The sequence below is a fragment of the Pieris napi genome, chromosome Z, assembly GCF_905475465.1.
Source record: "Pieris napi chromosome Z, ilPieNapi1.2, whole genome shotgun sequence".
Taxonomy (NCBI): Eukaryota; Metazoa; Arthropoda; class Insecta; order Lepidoptera; family Pieridae; genus Pieris; species Pieris napi.
In genome coordinates this window covers 5,904,063-5,925,146 of record NC_062259.1, presented here as the reverse complement: position 1 = coordinate 5,925,146, position 21,084 = coordinate 5,904,063, and the positions used below count along the sequence as shown (strand labels likewise).

At 32.4% G+C, this 21,084-nt stretch overlaps 1 protein-coding gene and 1 long non-coding RNA gene across 2 annotated transcripts; one reads left to right on the top strand and one right to left on the bottom strand.

Annotated features, from left to right (window-relative positions):
• The first annotated feature begins 178 nt into the window (after window positions 1-178).
• LOC125062496 (protein scabrous) lies at window positions 179-14,065 on the top strand. Its single transcript, XM_047668479.1, has 6 exons — window positions 179-437; window positions 6,480-6,642; window positions 7,219-7,386; window positions 11,417-11,857; window positions 11,996-12,196; window positions 12,468-14,065. Exons 1-6 carry the CDS (start codon window positions 271-273, stop codon window positions 13,179-13,181), a joined length of 1,854 nt encoding a protein of 617 aa, XP_047524435.1. The 5' UTR covers window positions 179-270; the 3' UTR covers window positions 13,182-14,065.
• Window positions 14,066-15,039: 974 nt separating this feature from the next.
• LOC125062498 lies at window positions 15,040-17,506 on the bottom strand. Its single transcript, XR_007119277.1, has 3 exons — window positions 17,202-17,506; window positions 16,335-16,531; window positions 15,040-15,506 (listed from the first exon to the last, which is right to left on the bottom strand). It is a non-coding gene; the product is annotated as an uncharacterized LOC125062498 (long non-coding RNA).
• Between the last annotated feature and the right edge of the window lie 3,578 nt (window positions 17,507-21,084).

Genomic DNA, 21,084 nt, shown 5'->3' with positions numbered 1-21,084 from the left:
ACATAATGCGGGCGACGCAATTGACTTATTTAAATAATAACGTCTCCGATACGAATCATAAGTCGGAGCGTCAATAAGGTTGTGATTGGTGCATATGAAGGCTTCGCCGCTTCAGGCTTCAACAACTGTTGAACGCATCTGCGCTTCAAACGCAGCCCCCAAGTGTATAATAAAGGCTGTGGAGGTGCCGCGGAGCATTCGTGTAGCGAGAGTGGCCCGAGGTGGACGTACGCCTCTGAATTAACCACCGCGCCGAAGTAACCTATCGCGATGAAGTGCTTGAACTTTTGTGTTGTTTTATTATGTTTATGGACTGCGAATGGAGCCGAACTCCAAGTTAAAAAGGAGCTTCAGGCGATGGCTGAGCAGATTGAGATCCTGAAAACCATGCATTTGTCCGATGTCACCCGATTAAAACAAGAAATTGACGTATTGAAGTAAGTCCGACATTCTTAATTTTTTTATTTTAATGCGATTCACCCAATATATTTTATCATTTTATCAAGTAATATAGAAAATAATGAAAGAATATTATAATTTTATGGTCAATTTGCACTTTTTTCACAAAACGATACAATTTTTTTTATAAATTTGAAATAATATAATGGTATTATTTCTTTATGAATATTATTTTTATGATTATAAAATATAATGGTGTTTATATTTTGTTGTGTCACTGCGACGGCAAATTGCATCTGCGACTTCTTAAAACCATTTCTGTATTCCAGTTTACATTTTTGATATTGATATGTAAAAATATCTAGTTAATCAAGCGCAACGTTTTCATTTGACATCTAAACGCTTAAAAGTTTGGAGAAGTATATCTCAGATCATTCGGCCTTTACTGTAGTTTTTGTCTCTTTACACTTTGTAATTTCTTTGCGTAGGAGTTTGTATTTCAGGTCTTTTATCGCAAATCCACAAACGTATATAAAGATATTTTTCCACGAGAGATTTACTAAAATATACCTCGAAACCCTTGGAAAACCATTCAACTAAATATTTTTTTTAAATTGGGGGTTTTCTGTAATGACAAAGTAATGTAACATTATTTGTTGAGGCTAAAGTTGCCTTGAATTATCAGAAATTATAATTATTCAATATTTGGTAGTTTTAAAAATTGCCTATTCAATACCGGCCGTACGGCATTTTGGTTTTGGAATAAGCTTAGTTATTTGCATAATTTACATGCACTCACAATTAAAAAAGAACACCTGCTGATTTTTAATCACTTACAGATTTAAACATTTTCTAAAAAACTTAGCAATATAGCACATACGAAGCGATAGCGCAGTAACAAAATTAATATAAAACACGCTACTGCACCTGCGCTCATGATTAAATGTACTTGATACAATGTCCAAGCCTAGAGGCTTATCAAGGAGGTTTTATTTTCAAATTTTGAAAGGTATTCCAACAACTTATTCCATCTAAACTCTACTTCAGCTTATTTTTAAATACCTAATTGTTTTATTTCCTCTTGCACACCTTGGCTTTAAATAACTATAGAACATGAAGCATAAACAAAAATGCATCCGCATGTCCAAATAATTTCTTTTATTATTCAATTTCATTTGTAGTAGTAGTATTGAAGACCGAGCTGGAAAGACTCTTTAATTATACAGATGGCCAAAGCTGAAAGCATAACGTCAACCTAGTAAAAGCATTTCCTTGTTTGTAAAATTTCTTTATCAATGGCATCACAAAGATGAATATAATTATTCAAACGTATGATATTATCTGACCATAACCAACCATCTTGATTAATTCTAATACTCTCTCTTTTTATTTATTCGCACATTTTCCTTACTCATATGATGACTAGCTACTTATAATTCTTTAATCTATATAACGCGATATTCATGCTCTTTAGCTGTGTTTAAAAATGGGGTCGAAATGAAAGTAAGAAAGGGTAGGAAAAATTTAAATATAAATGCTCAAGAGGGTTTCCAAGTCATAGCAAGATGAAGTTGCACAAGGCGTGTCGTAATACAAAACTTTGTTAAGTGAAAGTGGTGTTTCGAGACTGGTGATAAGAGGCCCTCATCGCGAACCAGGGCATTGGATCAGCGCGATATTTCTTAGCCCTCCTCTGGGAGTTACGGTGGTTTCGCGCCCTTGGAAATTTTCAACAAATTTTAAAATTGTTGAAAATTTCAAAGTTTAATATTGTTAAGTAATAAAACTCCGTTGCTTAATGATTAATTGCAGGAGTTACACAGCGCCCAGTTCCTGGCACTGACCCCTTATAATCTTTGATATTGTTGATACATGGTGGCATATACATATATAATATTAAAGTGTGTTCGCGCCTCGCACCAGTTCGCTATTAATGCCCGCTTTGACATCGCGACGGGCGAATATCCTAGCAATTTCCATTTATTCAATATTTATGCAGCTTATTTTAGTCAAATATTCAAAGCACTCGTTGCAGACATTTAATAATAAGACGAAACTACTTTGAGAACTCTTATTGCTTTTAAAACAAACGAACGCTTTTAATAAGAGGCGACGGAAACGTATTTGATTTCGTATATTTCGAAATTACACAGTGTAATAATAATAATATATTTAAAACTGATTGTGAATTTAAAGGAAATATCTTTTATTTACTTAGGGATTGAGCAATAAACGCGGCTGTTGTATACTTAGACGGCTAGTTTATTAAATATTTACTTTTTTTTAATATTATTTAAGGAAAGATAATACATAAAAGTGTGGTTATCGATAAACCTAGATTAACATTCTTGCCATTCGCGCCAGGTGTGCGCTTGCGTCTATCAGTTCTCTTTTTATTTAGTTATGTTTTTCTCAGCTTAATGGCACCGACGTTTAAAATAAAAGAAATCGTTCGTCGAACCGTAACATAAATTTTAGTTTAAAAGAAATTAAATATTTTTCTTTTAAAGTTAACAACCATTAAGGTCTCCCTATCGACTTTTTAACCTTTCTTTTTTAATACAATGCCAAAAACGTCACTCTAAGATATGTTTTGACTCCTGATCCGGTATGTATGCCGATTTCCTCGCGATATTTTCCTTATATAGAAAATTGATTCACACTCAGGATATCACCGTTTACAAGAGAATTGTTTATAAATTTTAAAATACTCCCAAAAAAACTCCTGGCTGGGGGGAACATCTGGCTCTAATGGGATGTTTATTTATATCCCTAGAGGAAGTAATATTATGCTACGAGCACACATCCGGTAGGCGGCGTGTGCGCGGAAAAGACCAGTTTTTTGGTGTTAAAAAAGAATTGTATATATGATAGATGATATCGATTACTCCTTAGAATAAAGTATATAATAGCTCGCTCAGCGTGGAATAGAATATAAGAATTAAATTCTGTATGTAATGATCAATACATCGTAAACTAGTTATCATATGAAAACTTAGGTATTATTTAAACAACCCACTTTCGAAATTATTCAGCTGGCATTAGACCCTTAAATTTAAGTTTTTATCATTCAACGGTCAGGAGAGCCCAATTAAAGAATTTCTAAACAAATTTCTAATAGAAACAGCAGGTGCAAAGTTCTATCCAACATTTGGTTGATGTTAGATTAGAATTTTTTGTTTCGACACGTGGCAGCCACGGAACTTTCAACCTTATTATCGGGCGATCTGATATATCAAATTTCGTAATGTAGAGCATGAATAAAGTTAAATAATTTATAAAAGGTAAGCTAGGGTTTGCTTCAAGCGATTTTGAACCTTATGTATACATTGAATTGGATTTTAGTTTAATTAACGTGAGCGTGATGTAAGGGTCAATTATTTTTTTCTAACGCCCTCATCTGCTGCATATGGCATTCACATCTGCTCTTAGAAAATTCAAGGTGCTTAGGAATAAGTTTTTTCTACGATTTATTCAAACTTACGTTAAATTAAACAACAAAACAGCGCTTTAATGCGCGCTTTAATCTTAAGAGGTATAAAATATTTCTTATTTTAGTACAATGCCTTAGCCAAAGCGGACTTGCGAAATTCTTTGACTTTGAAATAAAACATTAGACGCGGTTATTGCTGCATAGGTATTTTTTTTGTCCAACCAAGTATTGATACTTTTTTGAAATTTTTTTTTTAAAGATGTTCAAAGAGATAACTGTTCTATATTCAAAACATGTCCGCCATAAAGTCTCATTAATGAAATAAAAAAAATTTAAGAAAAAAATAATGGAACCTAATTAATTTTATATACTTAATTACAACTTTACCACAGTTTTTCATTATGGAATTGATTTCAGTTTAATTTGAAATGACTATTGACATTTTCAGTGGATAGTGTGTTTGACAAGATGTGAAAGGTTTGCAAATAGCGTATTCATCGCGCGGCTGAATCCCAACTAATTTGAAACTAAAAGCTTTACGTGATATAACCTCAGTTCGGAACCAATTATTTTGTACTGTTTTATTAATAAACCGTACTTTTATATTACTTATATGTAAAAATTTAGATTTCTTTTAAACGTTCGTAAATGTAAATAGTTACTAAATGTTTAAATAAATTTTGATTTGATAATAAACAAGTTATGCATAAGTTATAAAATTTAATTTAATATTGACGTACGTTATAAGGTATATGCATCAATCAAGTACTTAACTTTCGGAATTGAAGCTCGGATTTTGATAAGATTAAATGCTCGCGATAACATATCTTATTTATTTTACTTGGTTAATAGCAAAAAGAGTAGAAATATCCACAGATATCGCCTAATCGGTCAGTAATTCGTGGTATGAAGAAATTAAAACTTTCGATAACAATTTTAAAATAACAAAAGCTACTTAATTTAAAACTCTTTCAGGCGCATAAAATAATTGCGTTGCCCTACCTCGAATTTATTTAATGAAAGGTCGGTTTAATCATCCCGAGTGCAAACTCGCAAATACTCAATATATTGATTGTTAACGTGAAATTCAAACTTCAACCAACAAATATAAAGCAAGTTTTACTAAAACACAAAACAATTTTACAATAATAATGATTGGTTTGTCTAACCAACGAATATTACACAACTACAATTATTACGAAACATTTAAATATTTATAAAACTTTAATCAGTTTCATTGTAATATTCATAAAAATCAAAACTGGCATAAATAAAATTTAACCAAAAGAGCTAAAGAGCACTTTATCGAATCTTAGATTATCGACCTCTCTCACTTCTCTTATCCCTAATTATTAGGACTTTCATTGTATTCACATTAATTATGTTCCTAATTAATAGTAATAATTATGTTCCATTGTTAGCGGCCAAAATGGTCTGTTAATGTTTCGTGATACGTTCAGGGGAATATATACTTATATAATTATATACGATATTGATTAGTTGAGGTATTTAATAATAAATGCGTAACGGACTCTATTCTGTGCAAGGGTGCGCAGGAGACACGGTCTCGGAGAATCGTTGTTGCATAACACTATATCCTGTTCCGTTAGGGTGGATACATACATATGTAGGAATGTAATCGGAACTCCAGTAAACTGTTATAGTATTGCAAACTTACTAACTAATAAACGATCATACCATACTCGGAAGTATATTCAAAATAAAAGTAGTGCCACCATGCCGACCCGCTTGCTTAGTCCTTAACTCTTATGATGAATGTTCGATTCCCAGTGAAATAATCGATGTTTGTCAGTTTTCAGAATTATGTAGATCTAATGGCAAATCACCAAACAGTGAATGCGTCTGCCAAATAATACTGCTACTGTCTGTGAAATATGCCATATTCAATTGACAATTCCAGTCGTTATTTCAGTAATTGCAATTACCACTGGTGTGTGGTCATGAACTAGTAATTTTACGTGTACAGTAGGCCCAAATAATGTTTACTCTTAAAACAATATTTGTAAAAATCATTCGTCATCAATCGTTATGAAATTTTCATCCTTATTTATGTACGTAAATAAATATTAAAGCTAACAAGTTCATTGGTGCATTACATGTTTTACTGAATACAAAGTTCAAAAGCCAGTTGCAATAAAGATTTACTTGGAAATTAAATTTTGTTGCGCTGAACTGCATGATACGTGACTCGATGACCCGACCCGGGATGCCGTTTCATCGAATTACCGACATCTAGTTAACATCGCTTTCCGTAGCTTGAAGTAAAGAGCAGTAAATAGAAGAAATTGTTTATGGTATCAAATACATTTCTGTCCATAATGTAAACCTAAATACACTTAATTCTTAACTACTTTTAACTTGGAAGCTATGCCAAGCCAGGTTTGCAATAAAAAGCACAAATTCTTTTAAACGGTGAAGATGTGTCAAGTGAAGATTTTGAGACTTTCAAAAAATTATAATTTGTAATCTTTGATTAACTTTTGTATTGTATTACATTTCTAATGATGGCATACGTTTCTAATACCGAAAATCTCAGTAGATTTTATAATTAGAGTGTAATTGAGAGTGTTACTAATTTGCTAACTATAAAATATCTTTTAGATTATAATAAATTTTTCTTTTTCAGGCAAAACCAGGCAGCTCCGACAAACAACCAAGACCAAAATTCTCAAGTGACTTTGCAGTGGGCACAGACCTCTATGAACGAGCTTCGAATGGAGATGCATGAACTCGGCAGAAGCATCAATAGTTCTACACTTCTTAGACACCTCCATGTTATACGTAATGAGGTGAGCATTGCTTTCTCCATTCATCTAGCCTAATCAGAAACATTCCAATAATTGCAACGCTTAAATTCAAGAACTCGTTTATCTCTTTTCAGCACAGTATAAATACTTTTTGACAGAAAGAGACGAAAGCGTGCCTTATCTCATGAAATTATCTCATATTATTATTTTTTTTGGCTCATTTGATGTTAAGTGATACCGCCCATGGACACTCACATTGCCAGAAGCTCGCAATTGCATTGCCGGCCTTTATCCTATGATAATTTAATTAAACTGTAGGTACATTTATCCAAAAAACACGAGATATTTCCGAAACAGAAATTATTTATTCTTTTCAATTATTTACACGTACGTACTTTATTGCCCTGAATATTCAGAATATAAAATGATTGTACAAAATATGATCGTGTAAACAGCAATATGTGCATTCGATGGCAAACAAACGACGCTTTTTAAAATAAATGTTTTATAATCAAGTGAACGTGTAATAGATTTGTTCTGATCTAACTTTTTAATACGAAAATCTATACTAGTGATTGTTTTGTAAACTTTTGTATATTCTTATTATAATTTTCGCAGTTAAAACAAGCGCTGACTGAAACCACTGATTTAGGACAGTTCACGCAAACCCAGGAGACTAGGATTGACAAGTTAGACAATGAAGTTGGATTATTGAAACATGAAAACCAACAGTTGAGGGCCATGGTCGCCCAACTAAGGGCTCACGTTGGAAAACTCTCTAAGGAGGTAAGAAAGGTTTCACTTTAAATAAACACAAACAAAATCAAGATTATAATAACCTATAAAGCGAAACCGTATAAACTAAATATATCGTCTAATATTAAAATAATTTGCACTTATTAAACTCGATGATTGCACGGTATAATCCTGCCTTTAATATGAATTGATTATAAGAGTTTTATTCCCACGATTTTCTTTTTACGACAAAATCCGAGTACAAAAGCGTATTGCAGAGCCATTCATGATAAATTTTCAACGGACGTATTTACAATCGGAGCCATTCATGGACCAGGGAATTTAATTTCTTAAGTAAATTTAATATGGAAGCAGTATTTTGATATTTGAAGTGATATACTTCGATGACGGTTACATGTCGTTTGAATATTGATGAAATTGATTTATTGTCGTAATAAGTTTGCATTTCGTACCGGAGGGCAACAGGTGCTGGTAGTTTACGGTCTGTGACTGCGACCGTTGCCAACCGACATCATGCCTTACGCAACTAATTACTATCTTCTATAAAAACCCCTGCCCCATCGTCTACAATCAGAGGAGCAAGACATGTTTGAATGGTTTCATATATTATGAAGTTAATAGTATAAAAACATTGAGACTTAATAGTTTATTTAGATATTTTATATAATACTGCCGTTCTCGATTCATACGATAATTAAACGGATTTTTATTTAAAATGTTAATGATTTCAAAAACTATAAGTTGGGTTTTTGAAGTTAAATGTATCTTTTTAATAAAAGTCTAATATTTAAGCAATAATATAATAATTCATATAATATTTATTAACTTATTTAAGCAACAAATTAATAGCAACAAGCAACAAGTTAATAAATATTATATGAATATCGCGTTAAATATAGTGCGTAATTTAGTTTTACATTTCTAACGCAACACATTCCTTTGCTAAAATTTTTACCTGCAAGTGAAAGAATTTTAAGTGTCCTTAAGAATGACCACAAAAATGTTTTTATTAGTAATGGAGGCTATTGAGAAAAACCTGTCATCAAAACGTATTCACCCTTGCGGTTCGCTAACACGCGGAAGTCCCATTCAAAACCTTCACAAAAGCGGTATAAAACGACAAAGAGATCGAATCCCGTGTACATTGAAGAGAATCTGCCAATAAATCTATACTGAATACGTTTCATGTTATTTTTTCTCAAATAATTATTTTAAAACCTTTAAAGGTTGATAGAATCATGTGACATCTCACACTCTCTAGAATAACTTATACTTATAACGTCTCTATATTCAATATTCGCCAATAATAAGTATTCGTGGCATCTATGTTGTGATTCTTTTTCGTGGAATAGTTATTTTTCTTTATTACATTGTTTAACATTTCGACGCTGCGCTTCCGCAGTAGCGTCAAGTAGCATGTACACCTTGCAGAATAAACTTTTACGTAATATCTGTGGGATACATGCCTTTCGGTGCATCAGCAAAAAATTACGACCACCCGCCGAGAGAGACAATTTACACGAAAATCAATGCCTGGAACTAATGCATTAACGTTCGCAAATTAATTTTAACGTCACACGACCCAGGCAAATTTACCATATGCGACGTGTGGAACATTTAAAATCACCTGTTTACATTTTAAGACCACTTGGCACTTTCACGGGCAATTTTGATTAACTCTTTAAATATAGAAACGCGGGTTTTTTTAGCTGGATACAAACGATATAATAGAACTACATAACCACAGTAACATTACTTAATATTTTTTATTAATTATTTCAGTATTTCATTTAATTTATTGTAGATTACATGAAAATTTTCTTGAGCCGTTGAAAATGATAATACTTAAATGAAATTAGAATATTAATCTTATGAATCCATCAAGGCTCTTAGATTCTCTTTCGTAAAAAATATGAATACCAATATTAAAACTTAAATTATATATTGCGAAAGGGGTTTATGTAATTGATACTAAGAATTAGCATAAAACGAAATCGCGCGTGTCCGTGGTTGGTCCCCGACGGCAGGTGTAAGATTACTGATTTTCTTCGAATATTTCTTTGATTCACATATAGATACTGGTTTTGGATCGAAATAACAAATTATATTTTTTGTTTTAAAATTTATGATAGCTGAAAGTTTTAATTATTAGGTCGCGCGTTAAAATTTTAAGAAACTTGTTGAAAATTAATGACACAAGTAACATATTTTTTAAGTTAATAATTGTGAATATGTCATAGAAGTTGTAACAAAAATAGGCAACAGCTGTAGGTACACACGAAGTAAATGACCGTGCAGAACAGGTCTAGTTTCCGTAGTTATCTTAAAAATAAATTAAAACTCATTCTCAAGTGAATTCCCTATAATAAGAACGGATATAATCCCGACAAATCAGTCTGCCGTTCTTTCTCAGGCAGATTATTGAGATTTAAATGCGAATGTAATTTGAATAAGAGAATTGCTACGTTCAATAGGTCGATATTACGCGAACGTCTTTTGTTTTAAATCACAACATTAATTGATTTAGTAAATATATCACATACACATAGCAGCCATATTATAAATTATTTGATAGTTTAAATATGCGTATAACTTATTTTTCTGTTTTACTTTAGTATCCTTTTTGCCCAGGAACATGGGCATTTGAAAGAAAGCTTACCTATATAAAGAAAATTCTTTATATATACGCACACAATTAGTTATTGATACTTAAATAAGTTTTCACGTTAAAATACCGGTCATGATCTCGTTACATTCTATCTATGTTCATAAATTGTACTTCTATTAATTCAACGAAACATCTGCCCGTACCACACCGCACTGCGTATCTCGAAATAGGGATCTATACCTCACTCTCCACAGATGCGAGATGAACCACCTGGTGACTTGTTGCGAGCACGTTTAAAGCCTACTTTAAACGGTTATTATCAATGAAACTTTTAAGTCTTGCTTAATGTGTTCAATGTCCGATAGAAAAATTGTCTTTAAAATTAAAAAATAAATTGTTATGATATTGTAGAGGTAATAAATATTTTTTTACATTAATAGGTTAAGCATAGGTATACACCCGATTGGCACAATTACAAAGTTTTTCGTGTTGACATTTCTACATCAAAAACACAGTCGGTATTATTTAATTAGCATTATACTGGTCTTAAATAAGTTCAAAGGTATATTTCTAACTTACGCCAAGAGATTTCTAGATTAAATAACCTTGCAGCGTAGATATAAAAAATTTAAAAAATTTCATTTTACACTTCAAATCGGAAATTATAAAATTACTCTATGTTTTATATTACGGAATAACTCGCATATTACACATTGCCTACTTCTATGAACAACATTAAACCAAGTGATATTCATTTATAAATTTATAAGCACATCGGAATGTGCATGTGAAATAAAGCATATAAGAGGTAAGAGTTAAGTGGTTTTATAAATTAAGCGTCGGTTCAGCAAGGTTATAGGTTTTATAACCAGTTCGGCGGCTCTGTTAATTACAGCGAAGGATTTACAGCAGATGGCCATTTCACTTCGTACCATCTTTAACTATCATTCACCCGATTGGCACAATTACAAAGTTTTTCGTGTTGACATTTGTACATGTTTACCGTTATAACTATATATGGTCAAGGTAAAGTTCAGTACGTTATGACAAGAACTAGTTTTAAATGTCTATAGATACGGCGAATAGTTGATTTCATCTCACATACAGAACTTGCATAAAATAAAATTATTTCCTGTATCATCAAATAATTTACTACTTAAAGTTATTAACGGGAATGGGGACGTTGCATGCGTGATAATATCATTATACATTCTTTACAAGGTCGCAATGTGTGCAACGGTACACATATTACTTAACGTTATTTTGTATATTTTACTAACTTAAATTAATAAAAACTTTTATTACACATTAGTCAATATTTATTTTTTTAAGATTTATCTGATAAAGGAAGATACAAACACCTGCCGGAAAATCAGAGTTCATTAAATTAGTTGATTATTAATATTTTATTAAGTAAATAGAACAGTAATTTATGCTTTCCTCTTGCTACAGATTAAGGCCAAACAACTTGAAGAAATGGACAAGAGCAGCACTAACGAAGTTTTTGAGTCTTACCGGGGTCCAAACAACCACAAACTCCGCCATAATAAAATGGTTCACACCCAAATTTCGCGATTGTCTCGGACCCAAGATCAGCTCGATTCATACCAACAGACCCTGCAGAATCAATTACTAGATGTTCAACGCCGACTCGATCGTTTAGAAGAACCCAATTGGAACCTCATCACGGCCAAACTGGAATTATACGATTTGGAATCAAAAGTATTCAAGGAGGAACTGAAAAATGTCTCACAGAAAATATCAGACTTCGATAAAGTGCACGCATCTTTACTTGAATTGCGAGAAGACGTCGAGAGCATCGAAAATAAAGTTGATAAGACAATACCAGAATTCAGAAAGGAAATATCAAAGTTGGACATCAGTTTTGCTCAGGTAAAATGAAGTTTCGTGATACCTTACATTATTTATTTTCAGTCCGGGGACCATTTTATGTCGATTCGAGATGAGTTTTAGTTATGCGAATTTATTTAGCTTTCAGTATTGAAATTGAAAAATAATTCTTTGTTATAGTTGACCGCTGCAACTTCCTACATCAAGGAGAACCAAGAGAATCTTAAACAGACGGTGAAGGCTATTGCTGTAAGCGTTAGCAACGTAATTGACCGTTCCGAGTTGGAGCGGCTGGATATGAACAAACTGAACGAATCTGTTGTAGACCTGAAAACTACGGCCAAACGGCACTTCTATCGCCTCAACGACCATATCCTGAAGGTATGTTAGTAAATTTAAAATTAAGCATTATAGTTATATTTAATTTAAAATCAATAACTTAAAATAAATGTATTATATTTACATGGATCATGCCACAGCGTCAAATTTTTACACAATGAATCCGAATTTTATTTTCCTACTAAAAATACAAACAAAATATATATAAATATAACTAATGAACACTACTATACTAATAAATGTATGATATTGTTAAATTATTTTCTGTATTTTTCGTATTATATTCATGTTTTAAAAAATCATTTTGTTATAGACCGAAGCTACGTATGTGGATTCCAACTACACGATCGTCTCTCTTCCTGAATTGATGGGGGAAGTGAAGGAACTGCAACCCGTGGAGCGTGAGTACGAAGATCTAGTTAAGCAATTGCCCAAAGACTGCTCCAATGTATCTGGTACTCCCGGGATCTACCTAATTCACCCCAGTAAAACACCCATAGAGACCTGGTGCAATAACAAAACAACTCTTCTTCAGCGACGCTACAACGGCACAATAGAGTTCAACAGGCAATTCTCTGAGTATGTACAGGGCTTCGGTGATGCCTCTTCGGAATTCTGGCTTGGACTTCAATCAATGCACGAAATAACCGCCGACAACTGCTCTTCGATGAGAATTGACATGACTGACATCTACGGAAGCGTGTGGTACGCTGAGTATGACCATTTCTCCGTCGGCGATGCTGATTCAGGTTTCATTCTTGAAGTGAGCGGTTTCAAAGGAAATGCTAGCGATGCTTTCGAATACCAGAACCACATGGAGTTCTCAACCATCGACCGTGACCGGGACATCTCGAACACCCACTGCGCTGCAAACTACGAAGGTGGATGGTGGTTCTCTCATTGCCAACACGTTAACATTAACGGAAAATATACGCTGGGCTTGACATGGTTTGATTCCGCCAGGAATGAATGGATTGCCGTAGCTACGAGCGAAATGCGTGTTTACCGCCGCCCAGGCTGCTTCTAAATTAATATATCTAATATATATCAAAGTTCCAAATGTTTCGCACATATTTAATTAATTGTGCTGTAGTGTTTAAATGTTGTATTATGATAATCATACCAAAGATAAGCTAGTAAGAAAGCTACTCTATGTCCTGAAGCTATTCTTGAAGAAACGTCTATACTTTTAAGCACATGTGCTGAATTTCCGATTACTTCTTGAAATAACTTCTAATTGCATTTCTGCGAATTCGTATATAACCAAAACATAAATAAATGTGGCTACTGCTTATAATAAATGTAACACAGTAGATACTATAATTCTAAGTATTATTTCCAGTTATGAATTCACTTCATCTCTATGAAAAATGTATAAGTTATCTTTAGTCAATTAAATTATGTTATATACTTTAAGTGATAATTATTAATATTTAAGGTCTGAGCATAAAATGCATGTACTGATCATATATTGTATTATATAACTTTCCCCTAAAGTTTTTTTAGTTTGCGTCTGTATTGCCTACATTCCGTTAGTAACTTTTTGAATATTTTATTTTAGGTAAGTATTAATTAATATTAGGTGTTATATTAGACGACCTTGGCCACCGGTTGTGTAACTTAAACCTTTGCATTCTTATGTTATATGATTAGTGAAAACGTACGTCCCAATAAGTAATGATTTCGTGTGTAGGTTTAATTATTGTCTTTTCTCCTTGAATATTTTTTTATGTTTAAAGTAATTATCAATTATATATGAGACTACTTTAACTAGACTAGTGTATTCTTGAAAAAAAAAAATGAAGTCTTAGCACCTTGTGTGTCGTTTCCAGATGCAATTTAATCGTATATGAATGTTGTAATGTAGAAAAGCTGTACCAATGGATTTAACCAAATAAAGTATCAACATAAGAGATTGTTTTATTTATCCATTAATTATTCAAAATAGTACTAAACAAAAAACTTTGTCAAGTTTATTTATTAGACACGAGAGTTCTACCACAAATCGTTCAATAGCTTTTGACACTTACGTACTCATCAATGGTATTTAATAAAATTAATTAAAAACTTAAACAATTTGGATTCGAAATTGGAAGAGCTAAAACCCTACATATATACAGGCCCTTCTTCAGACTTTAATAAGCGTCCTATATATTATGTACTCTGAACCGAGATAATAGTATTTTTCTTTAAATACAACTTAGTTGAAGAACTTTTTTTAAATTGTAATTTGATTTGAATTGCTTATTGAATAGGTGTGTGTGCTTTAATTTTTACTAAAATTTACTAAGAGTTTCATGCAAAAATATTTTTTTTTATCTTACATAATTTTATCGGACTATGGAATTACTGTTAATATATATGTATATATAGGACATACAAGGATTCATACATATTACGTGCTATTATTGTATGCGTAATGAAATATTTGCTAACAAAGGACCGAAGGACCAAATAAATGCAGGCTCTCATTCTATTAGCTTATTGAAGGGCTATCTGATATCTGACCGCATTTATCACCAAATTGCATTAAATTTTTCTCCACATGATATTTCGTTAAAGACTTATTGAATTTAGTGGCACTATCCATTTCTGGATCGTCGGTTTAAGCAAAACCTAAATATAACATTTGAATCAATAAAATGTATACTTCCGTAAAACCACATAATACGTGGCAATTCGGTCTCACTAAAAATCCATCATCAGGTCGGAAGTGATAACTAATGGTAGGTCGTCGCTAGAACTACATTATTTTTAAATACTGGTTTATTTTGTAAATCAATCGTAACTTCATATTTTTTTAACGTATATTTTATAAGTTATTTATGCAAAACTTGAATAAATATATTAACAGCGTGGAACAAAATTTTAAAATACTGGATTTGGGCAGGGCACTTACGATTTACCGGATTTATACTTTTCTAATAAAATCTCAATCAATAACACTTAATCAAATTGATCTTCAACATCCGAGTCATAGTCATATTCTATTTCATCGTGAAGGCTCTCATTGCTAAGAAAAGGTACTGTCTTTAGGGGGCTATAGGGGTGAAAATGAATAGCCGTCATATTGTGTTGCACTTTCATTTCCTTATACATTTCTTTTTTTTCTGATCGATATGTACCATTATTTATGAAATCTCTTATATCATATAGTCGTCCTTCTAATTTGGACAGAGTCGTATCAATGGATAGCGGTTGTAAATTATATCGCCTTTCTGGCTGCACCATGAGTTTTTCTCTTGTCCTTTGTAGCCAAACTGATAGTTTATAGGATTTTGTTACCACGAATAATTCCTTAATGTGTTGACGGGTGATGTTATTTAAAAATTCAACGTTTCTTACCAACCACCTGAAAAAAATTAATATTTGTTGAAGTCATGATTTTTTGTGTTGTCAATCGCCTACGTAGCTAAGTTTTTTAGAGAAGGCGTTTAATAAGTGTATTAAATTTATGTTAAACCTTTACTATTATTGTTGTATAATCCAAGTGAAGCTTAAGGAATGACGCAATAGAACACGGGACAAGGAGTTGAAAGGAAGTACAGCCATCTGACCCAGATTTATGGGTCCAACAAGCTGAATTCTTCAGAATATTACACTATTTATGAGCTAATTATGTAAGTGTAGTGAAGTAACGAGGTTAGCGTATTTATATTATACGTAAATTATTTCGACTCATTTGTAAAACACTGCCTCGACATGACGGTTTCAAGTGTAACACTGATTTGCCTCCTCACAATGTAGCGTTAACACAATTTGACACAAGCAGACGAATCAGTAATATTTTATAATTCGACTGACTGAATGAAACTTTTTTGCAAAGGTAGAAAATATTAAACTCCATACGATGTCAAATATATTTTACCTAATCACTTATTCTATCACTTAAACACTCATATAATGAGTGAATAACATAATTTAAACATATAAAATCAAAATTAAATAGCGGTGAAAGTAATGAGCGGTTTTATACAATAATTGTTTTTAAAAAGCGACTGGGCTGTTGTATAGTCAGCATATTCAATTTTTTTTCAAGCGTTGTCGTCATTCATACGTATTATCAAATTCGCCATTTATTAGGTTCAAAATTTGTGAATAAACAGCAAGTTCCTAGGAATTAACACTCTTTCTTTTTCTATTTACATCGAAGCAAATACAACAAGTTTAAAAATCTTACGAGAAATAATGCTGTATGTTCGTATAAATTAGTGGCAGGTCGTGTGCGTAGCCACAACCTAGTCCCCAAGACAGGAGGCCAACCAGTTTACCACGAAGAATCAGCGCTGCACCTGGCACCCCTAAACATGGTGCTACTGGTTTAATATGTCTTGAATCTCCCACACATAACATTCCTCTACGGATGTGATTGTCATGCTGGAAGAATAAAAAAGTGCGTGCGTACAAAGTACACACTACACATGTCAAAAGTGAAACTTCGAGAGGGAGGGAAAAAGGAAGATATGTTAGGAATTTAATGAATTTAACTATCATTAACATATTATAAGTGTCGAAAATTCATACATTAATTTTTTTAATTTATTTCTTCGATACTATAAACACGTGGCATTTTAATTTACAATTCGTCATTTGAGATTTCATACAAAAAAAAATTATCACTTTAATAAACAAGCTATATACGACGCGAGTTATTTGTGGTATAGAATGTCCGTAAGCTTTCAAACTTATAATACGAACTCGAAAAATTGCTGATGTGCTGTTTTTGTTATGACGTGGCGCAGACATAGTTCTGCGTCCTAAGTCCAGATTATTTCATCAAAGAAATATATAAAACTAGTGGACCCGACAGACGTTGTCCTGCATGATATTTCAAGCAATTAGTAAAGCAAAGTATAAAAGTACCGACTGCAGCGCCATCTGGCGGGCTGATTTGTGAATCTAAACCATTCCCAGATCCCCTTGAACACACACAAAAAATTTCATTAAAATCGGTCCAGTCGTTTGAGAGAAGTTCAGTGACATACACACTCACAGAAGAATTAAATGTAGGTATATATAAAGATTTATTGAAAAAGACAAAACTTACCTGTCTGTAAACGTCACAAGCATTATTTGGCGAACTAATTACAAAAGAAATAGATCGCAGCATTGGATCCACCAATTCACCGGGAAAATAAATTGATGACCGTGGTAAACACAGATCTCGGTCCTAAATAAAAACCCTAATAAATATTACAATAACAAATAACATTTAAACGACAATAACTTAATTTGCTTTTCAACTGCTTAATTGCTCTTTCTTATATTCTAGTTGGGGATGAATATATAAAGTGCCATTTTCTAAGGAAGTTCAATGTTTGAAAATGTGCCTGATGAGATGAGTAGGTATACTGGTTACTCTATTATGTATATGTAATGAACAGCCAGTAATATATATATACCTATATACCAGTCTCAATAGAGATAGCTGGTGTGGTTGACTCGTCCTGGTAAACTTCATCGAGTTGATTGAAATTATTGCGGTGTAAATGCAATAGTTTTCATCACTCATAAATTAGACTTTGTCCCATTGACTTAAGGTCGTTATTTAAATGACTTCAACGTTTTACGCGTAAATGAATAAAGTCCATACCTCGTTATTTATATAAGCTCAAACTGTTATATTAAATTCTCATTTCTCCACGGTCTGCCAAACATTAAAATTTTACTAACATACATATTTACGTTAGTAAAATTCGTCCGTCTATACATATGTATAAGGGAGACGGATGGTCCATCCCCGGCACTTAGGTTACCGATTTGATCTCGATCCCCATGTTTATATGGTGAAAATTAACTGACAATTGACAATTTAAATAATTTTATAAGAGAATTTTTCTAAAACAAAAAAGCATTATATAAAGGAATTTATTTATCTAACATCGTCGTCGTCTTATGCCTAATAGTAGGCCAACGATTAAGCTTTCATTTAATATTTTGCACGTACTTCGGTGATAAGAATGATACAACTACGAGGTTAGTTTTCGAGTAACATTGGAATAAATATTTGAATACATCAACTTCAAAGCTTTCAGCATATTCAATCAATTTGAAAATACTGTAAAGCTTTTAGCGTCAGTGTTGTCAGTGTTCCGTCTGATACAGACATATTATATTTGACTAGCTTGGCGTACATACCGTGAAATCACAACGGCCCCATCCTGTTACAAACGCTCGCCCGGCCAAAGTACCCGTTGGAGCCATCAAAGCGATAGTCTTTGACGATGATCTGTCGTGGAAAAAAAAATTCTGGCCTTGATTATTTAATTGAAACATTGTGTTTTATGTAATTTAAGGTACGTTAAGGTATGCTGTAATTTAATATGTTATTTGAAATTATATCGTTAATTATATAATTTTATCTAACATACATTGTGACTTGCAGAATATGCGAACATAATCATATTGTACAATCTATGTACCAACATATTCGTGCTTAAACTTATTATAATAAATGGAAAATTGTTCCGACCTTTCATGTTATTACTATAATATGATGTAATGAAAGGTCGGAAAATTCTATAGTATCTATAGTTATAGATACAGCAGAATTTTAAATTAAAATTAGTAATGTATAAAGAAAATTCAAACAAGTCTACAAAATATTTTCTACAAATAGGTATTAATAATCAAATGTTTTACACCGGAATTAATACAGGACCTTCCCAATCCATGTGTGTTAAAATTGAAATGGTGGACTCAGATCCCATACACCTCTATGACATACACACCTTATGACAATATCTTCGTAAAACCGCAAAATACATATATCCGCTTTCAAAGTGTAAGGATCGAAGTTCTTGTGAATGAGGAGTAATACAATTGTCAATAATGTGGTACCACGATCAGAATAATTCTCTCCAACGACTACGTTTAGTTCAGTTATGGGTACTCTGTAAAGTTTGAAAGTGTACGTTTTTGTCTAGCTTATGTTACTCTTCTGTTCAGGACCGTTAAAATCTTGCTAATTAATTAATTTTCTTTATTATTTATGTTCGTTGAACACGGATAAATTCTATACCAATCGAAAGTATGAAGCCCATAGAATATGCAAACGTTAGGTTGTTTTTAATCAATTAATTATTTATGTGTATATTTTTTATGTGACACTAAAGTATATATACATCTTTAGTAAAAAAGAAAGTTATAGTGATACATATATAATACTACCCTGATTAAAAATATTGATTGAAAAAAATTAAAAAAATTTACTACATGCAAATAATAAAAAAAAAAATCATCAGGCATCCCATATAAATTATATTTATTGACATATTAAATTAAATATAAAATACGTTTCATTAAATAAGCATATCGGTGAAGGTCGTTGTATATCGGGATCTTAGACCATTATACTATAGTATGCAAGTGCATTCTTAAAGATCAAGCCGCCATTTCAAATTCATGAAAATACATTACACACAACGTTCCTTGATCTTTGCAATCAAAAGAAGTGTATACCGGTATAATGGGTGTGCCACAGTCAGAACCAAATTTTTTGTAATTAAGCAGCCAGTCAGATAATGAACATATTTCCTACGAATACTGACAATGTATGGATGCTCCCTGATTGTCACGCGCGTGGCTCTGAATATCTGAAAACTAATCATGGATTTACTCTGTTTGTGAATTGAAAATATTGTTTAAAGGTTCAAATATTATTCATTACAAATATCCGGGACTGTTACTGTACTCAAAATAGTAATAACATAAGCCATTCAAAAAGATATGCACATAATTGAAATTATACCTATTTTAAGATATTATTGCAATGTTATACTTCTATAGAATTTAATATATATTCAAAAGAATTATGTTATATTTCATATTAATAGTGCCCTAAGTATAAGACTAGATTGAACGGCTGTGAGCTTTGTATAAGCCTAGTGGTTAGGCAACATTCAACACTGGTCGTGCGTTTGAACCGCTCATGTCCGTCAATGTATTTTTCTATTTGAAACCAGCGAATCATATACCCAAACATTCGGTGGAGAGTAAGGTAAATAATAGAAAAAACTGTGCAAAATTATCAAAGGCACAGATTCTATAGCTTCAATACTACTGATTGTCCAATATTTATAAAGTTACCTGGTAAATAATTCTTTGTATTCATGTAAATACAATCCATTGAATAAACAATGGTTTCATCCCGCACGTTCAGAAGCGGTAAATATATTACGTACGAGTAAAACATCGATAACTCAGTTACAACATTTTTTTAAATTTTGTTCCAGGAACGAGGAAAATTTTTATAGTAGAATTAAATTTTATGCTCATTTTTATTTCTGAGAACTCTATGGTGCCAGCCAAAGGCTTTTTCCATTTATTCGAAAGAGTCCATTCAACAGTTTCAACGTCTTTTTCACAAGTTATCCAGTATAAAATCTTCATAACCTCACAAAAGTCTATAAACTCACAGTACAGTTTTAAAGACTTTTGCATCTCAGTCTCAGATAGTTTTTGTTGCTTTTTATAGATTTTTAAATCGGCGTTGCGAATTAAAATATTTGAAAAGATTAAAAAGTAATTATTTATGTAATATGTACGACGCAAACGGGTAGGATGTTAAGTGATACATGGATACTCACATTGCCAGAAGATTCTTTGATATGCTGACTTTATCTTTCTCATTGTTGTTCTATATGAATGTTCAAAGCCTTTAAGTAAAATACACTAACATACTCACCTTACGGTTTAGCAACGGTATGTCACCTAACATAGGATAGCCAGATTCAGCAAATAATGATTTGTATAAAGAACTGTGTGCTTTTGACTGTATCAAGGATGGTCCCATCAATATTACTAAAAAAAATATTTGCTTTACACGAGTACATTTAAATAAGATTTCTTTAAGGAATTTATTATTTTATTTAAAAACTTCGATGATTTGAGAGATTTTCAGCAATTGCGGTCAGCGAGAAACCGCGATG

Excerpts from the sequence above, each read along its gene's own strand:
- LOC125062496 (XM_047668479.1), top strand. The coding sequence starts at position 271 with ATGAAGTGCTTGAACTTTTGTGTTGTTTTATTATGTTTATGGACTGCG. Across the intron at positions 7,387-11,416 it reads TTGGAAAACTCTCTAAGGAG|ATTAAGGCCAAACAACTTGA; the intron begins GTAAGAAAGGTT and ends CTCTTGCTACAG. Across the intron at positions 12,197-12,467 it reads TCAACGACCATATCCTGAAG|ACCGAAGCTACGTATGTGGA; the intron begins GTATGTTAGTAA and ends ATTTTGTTATAG.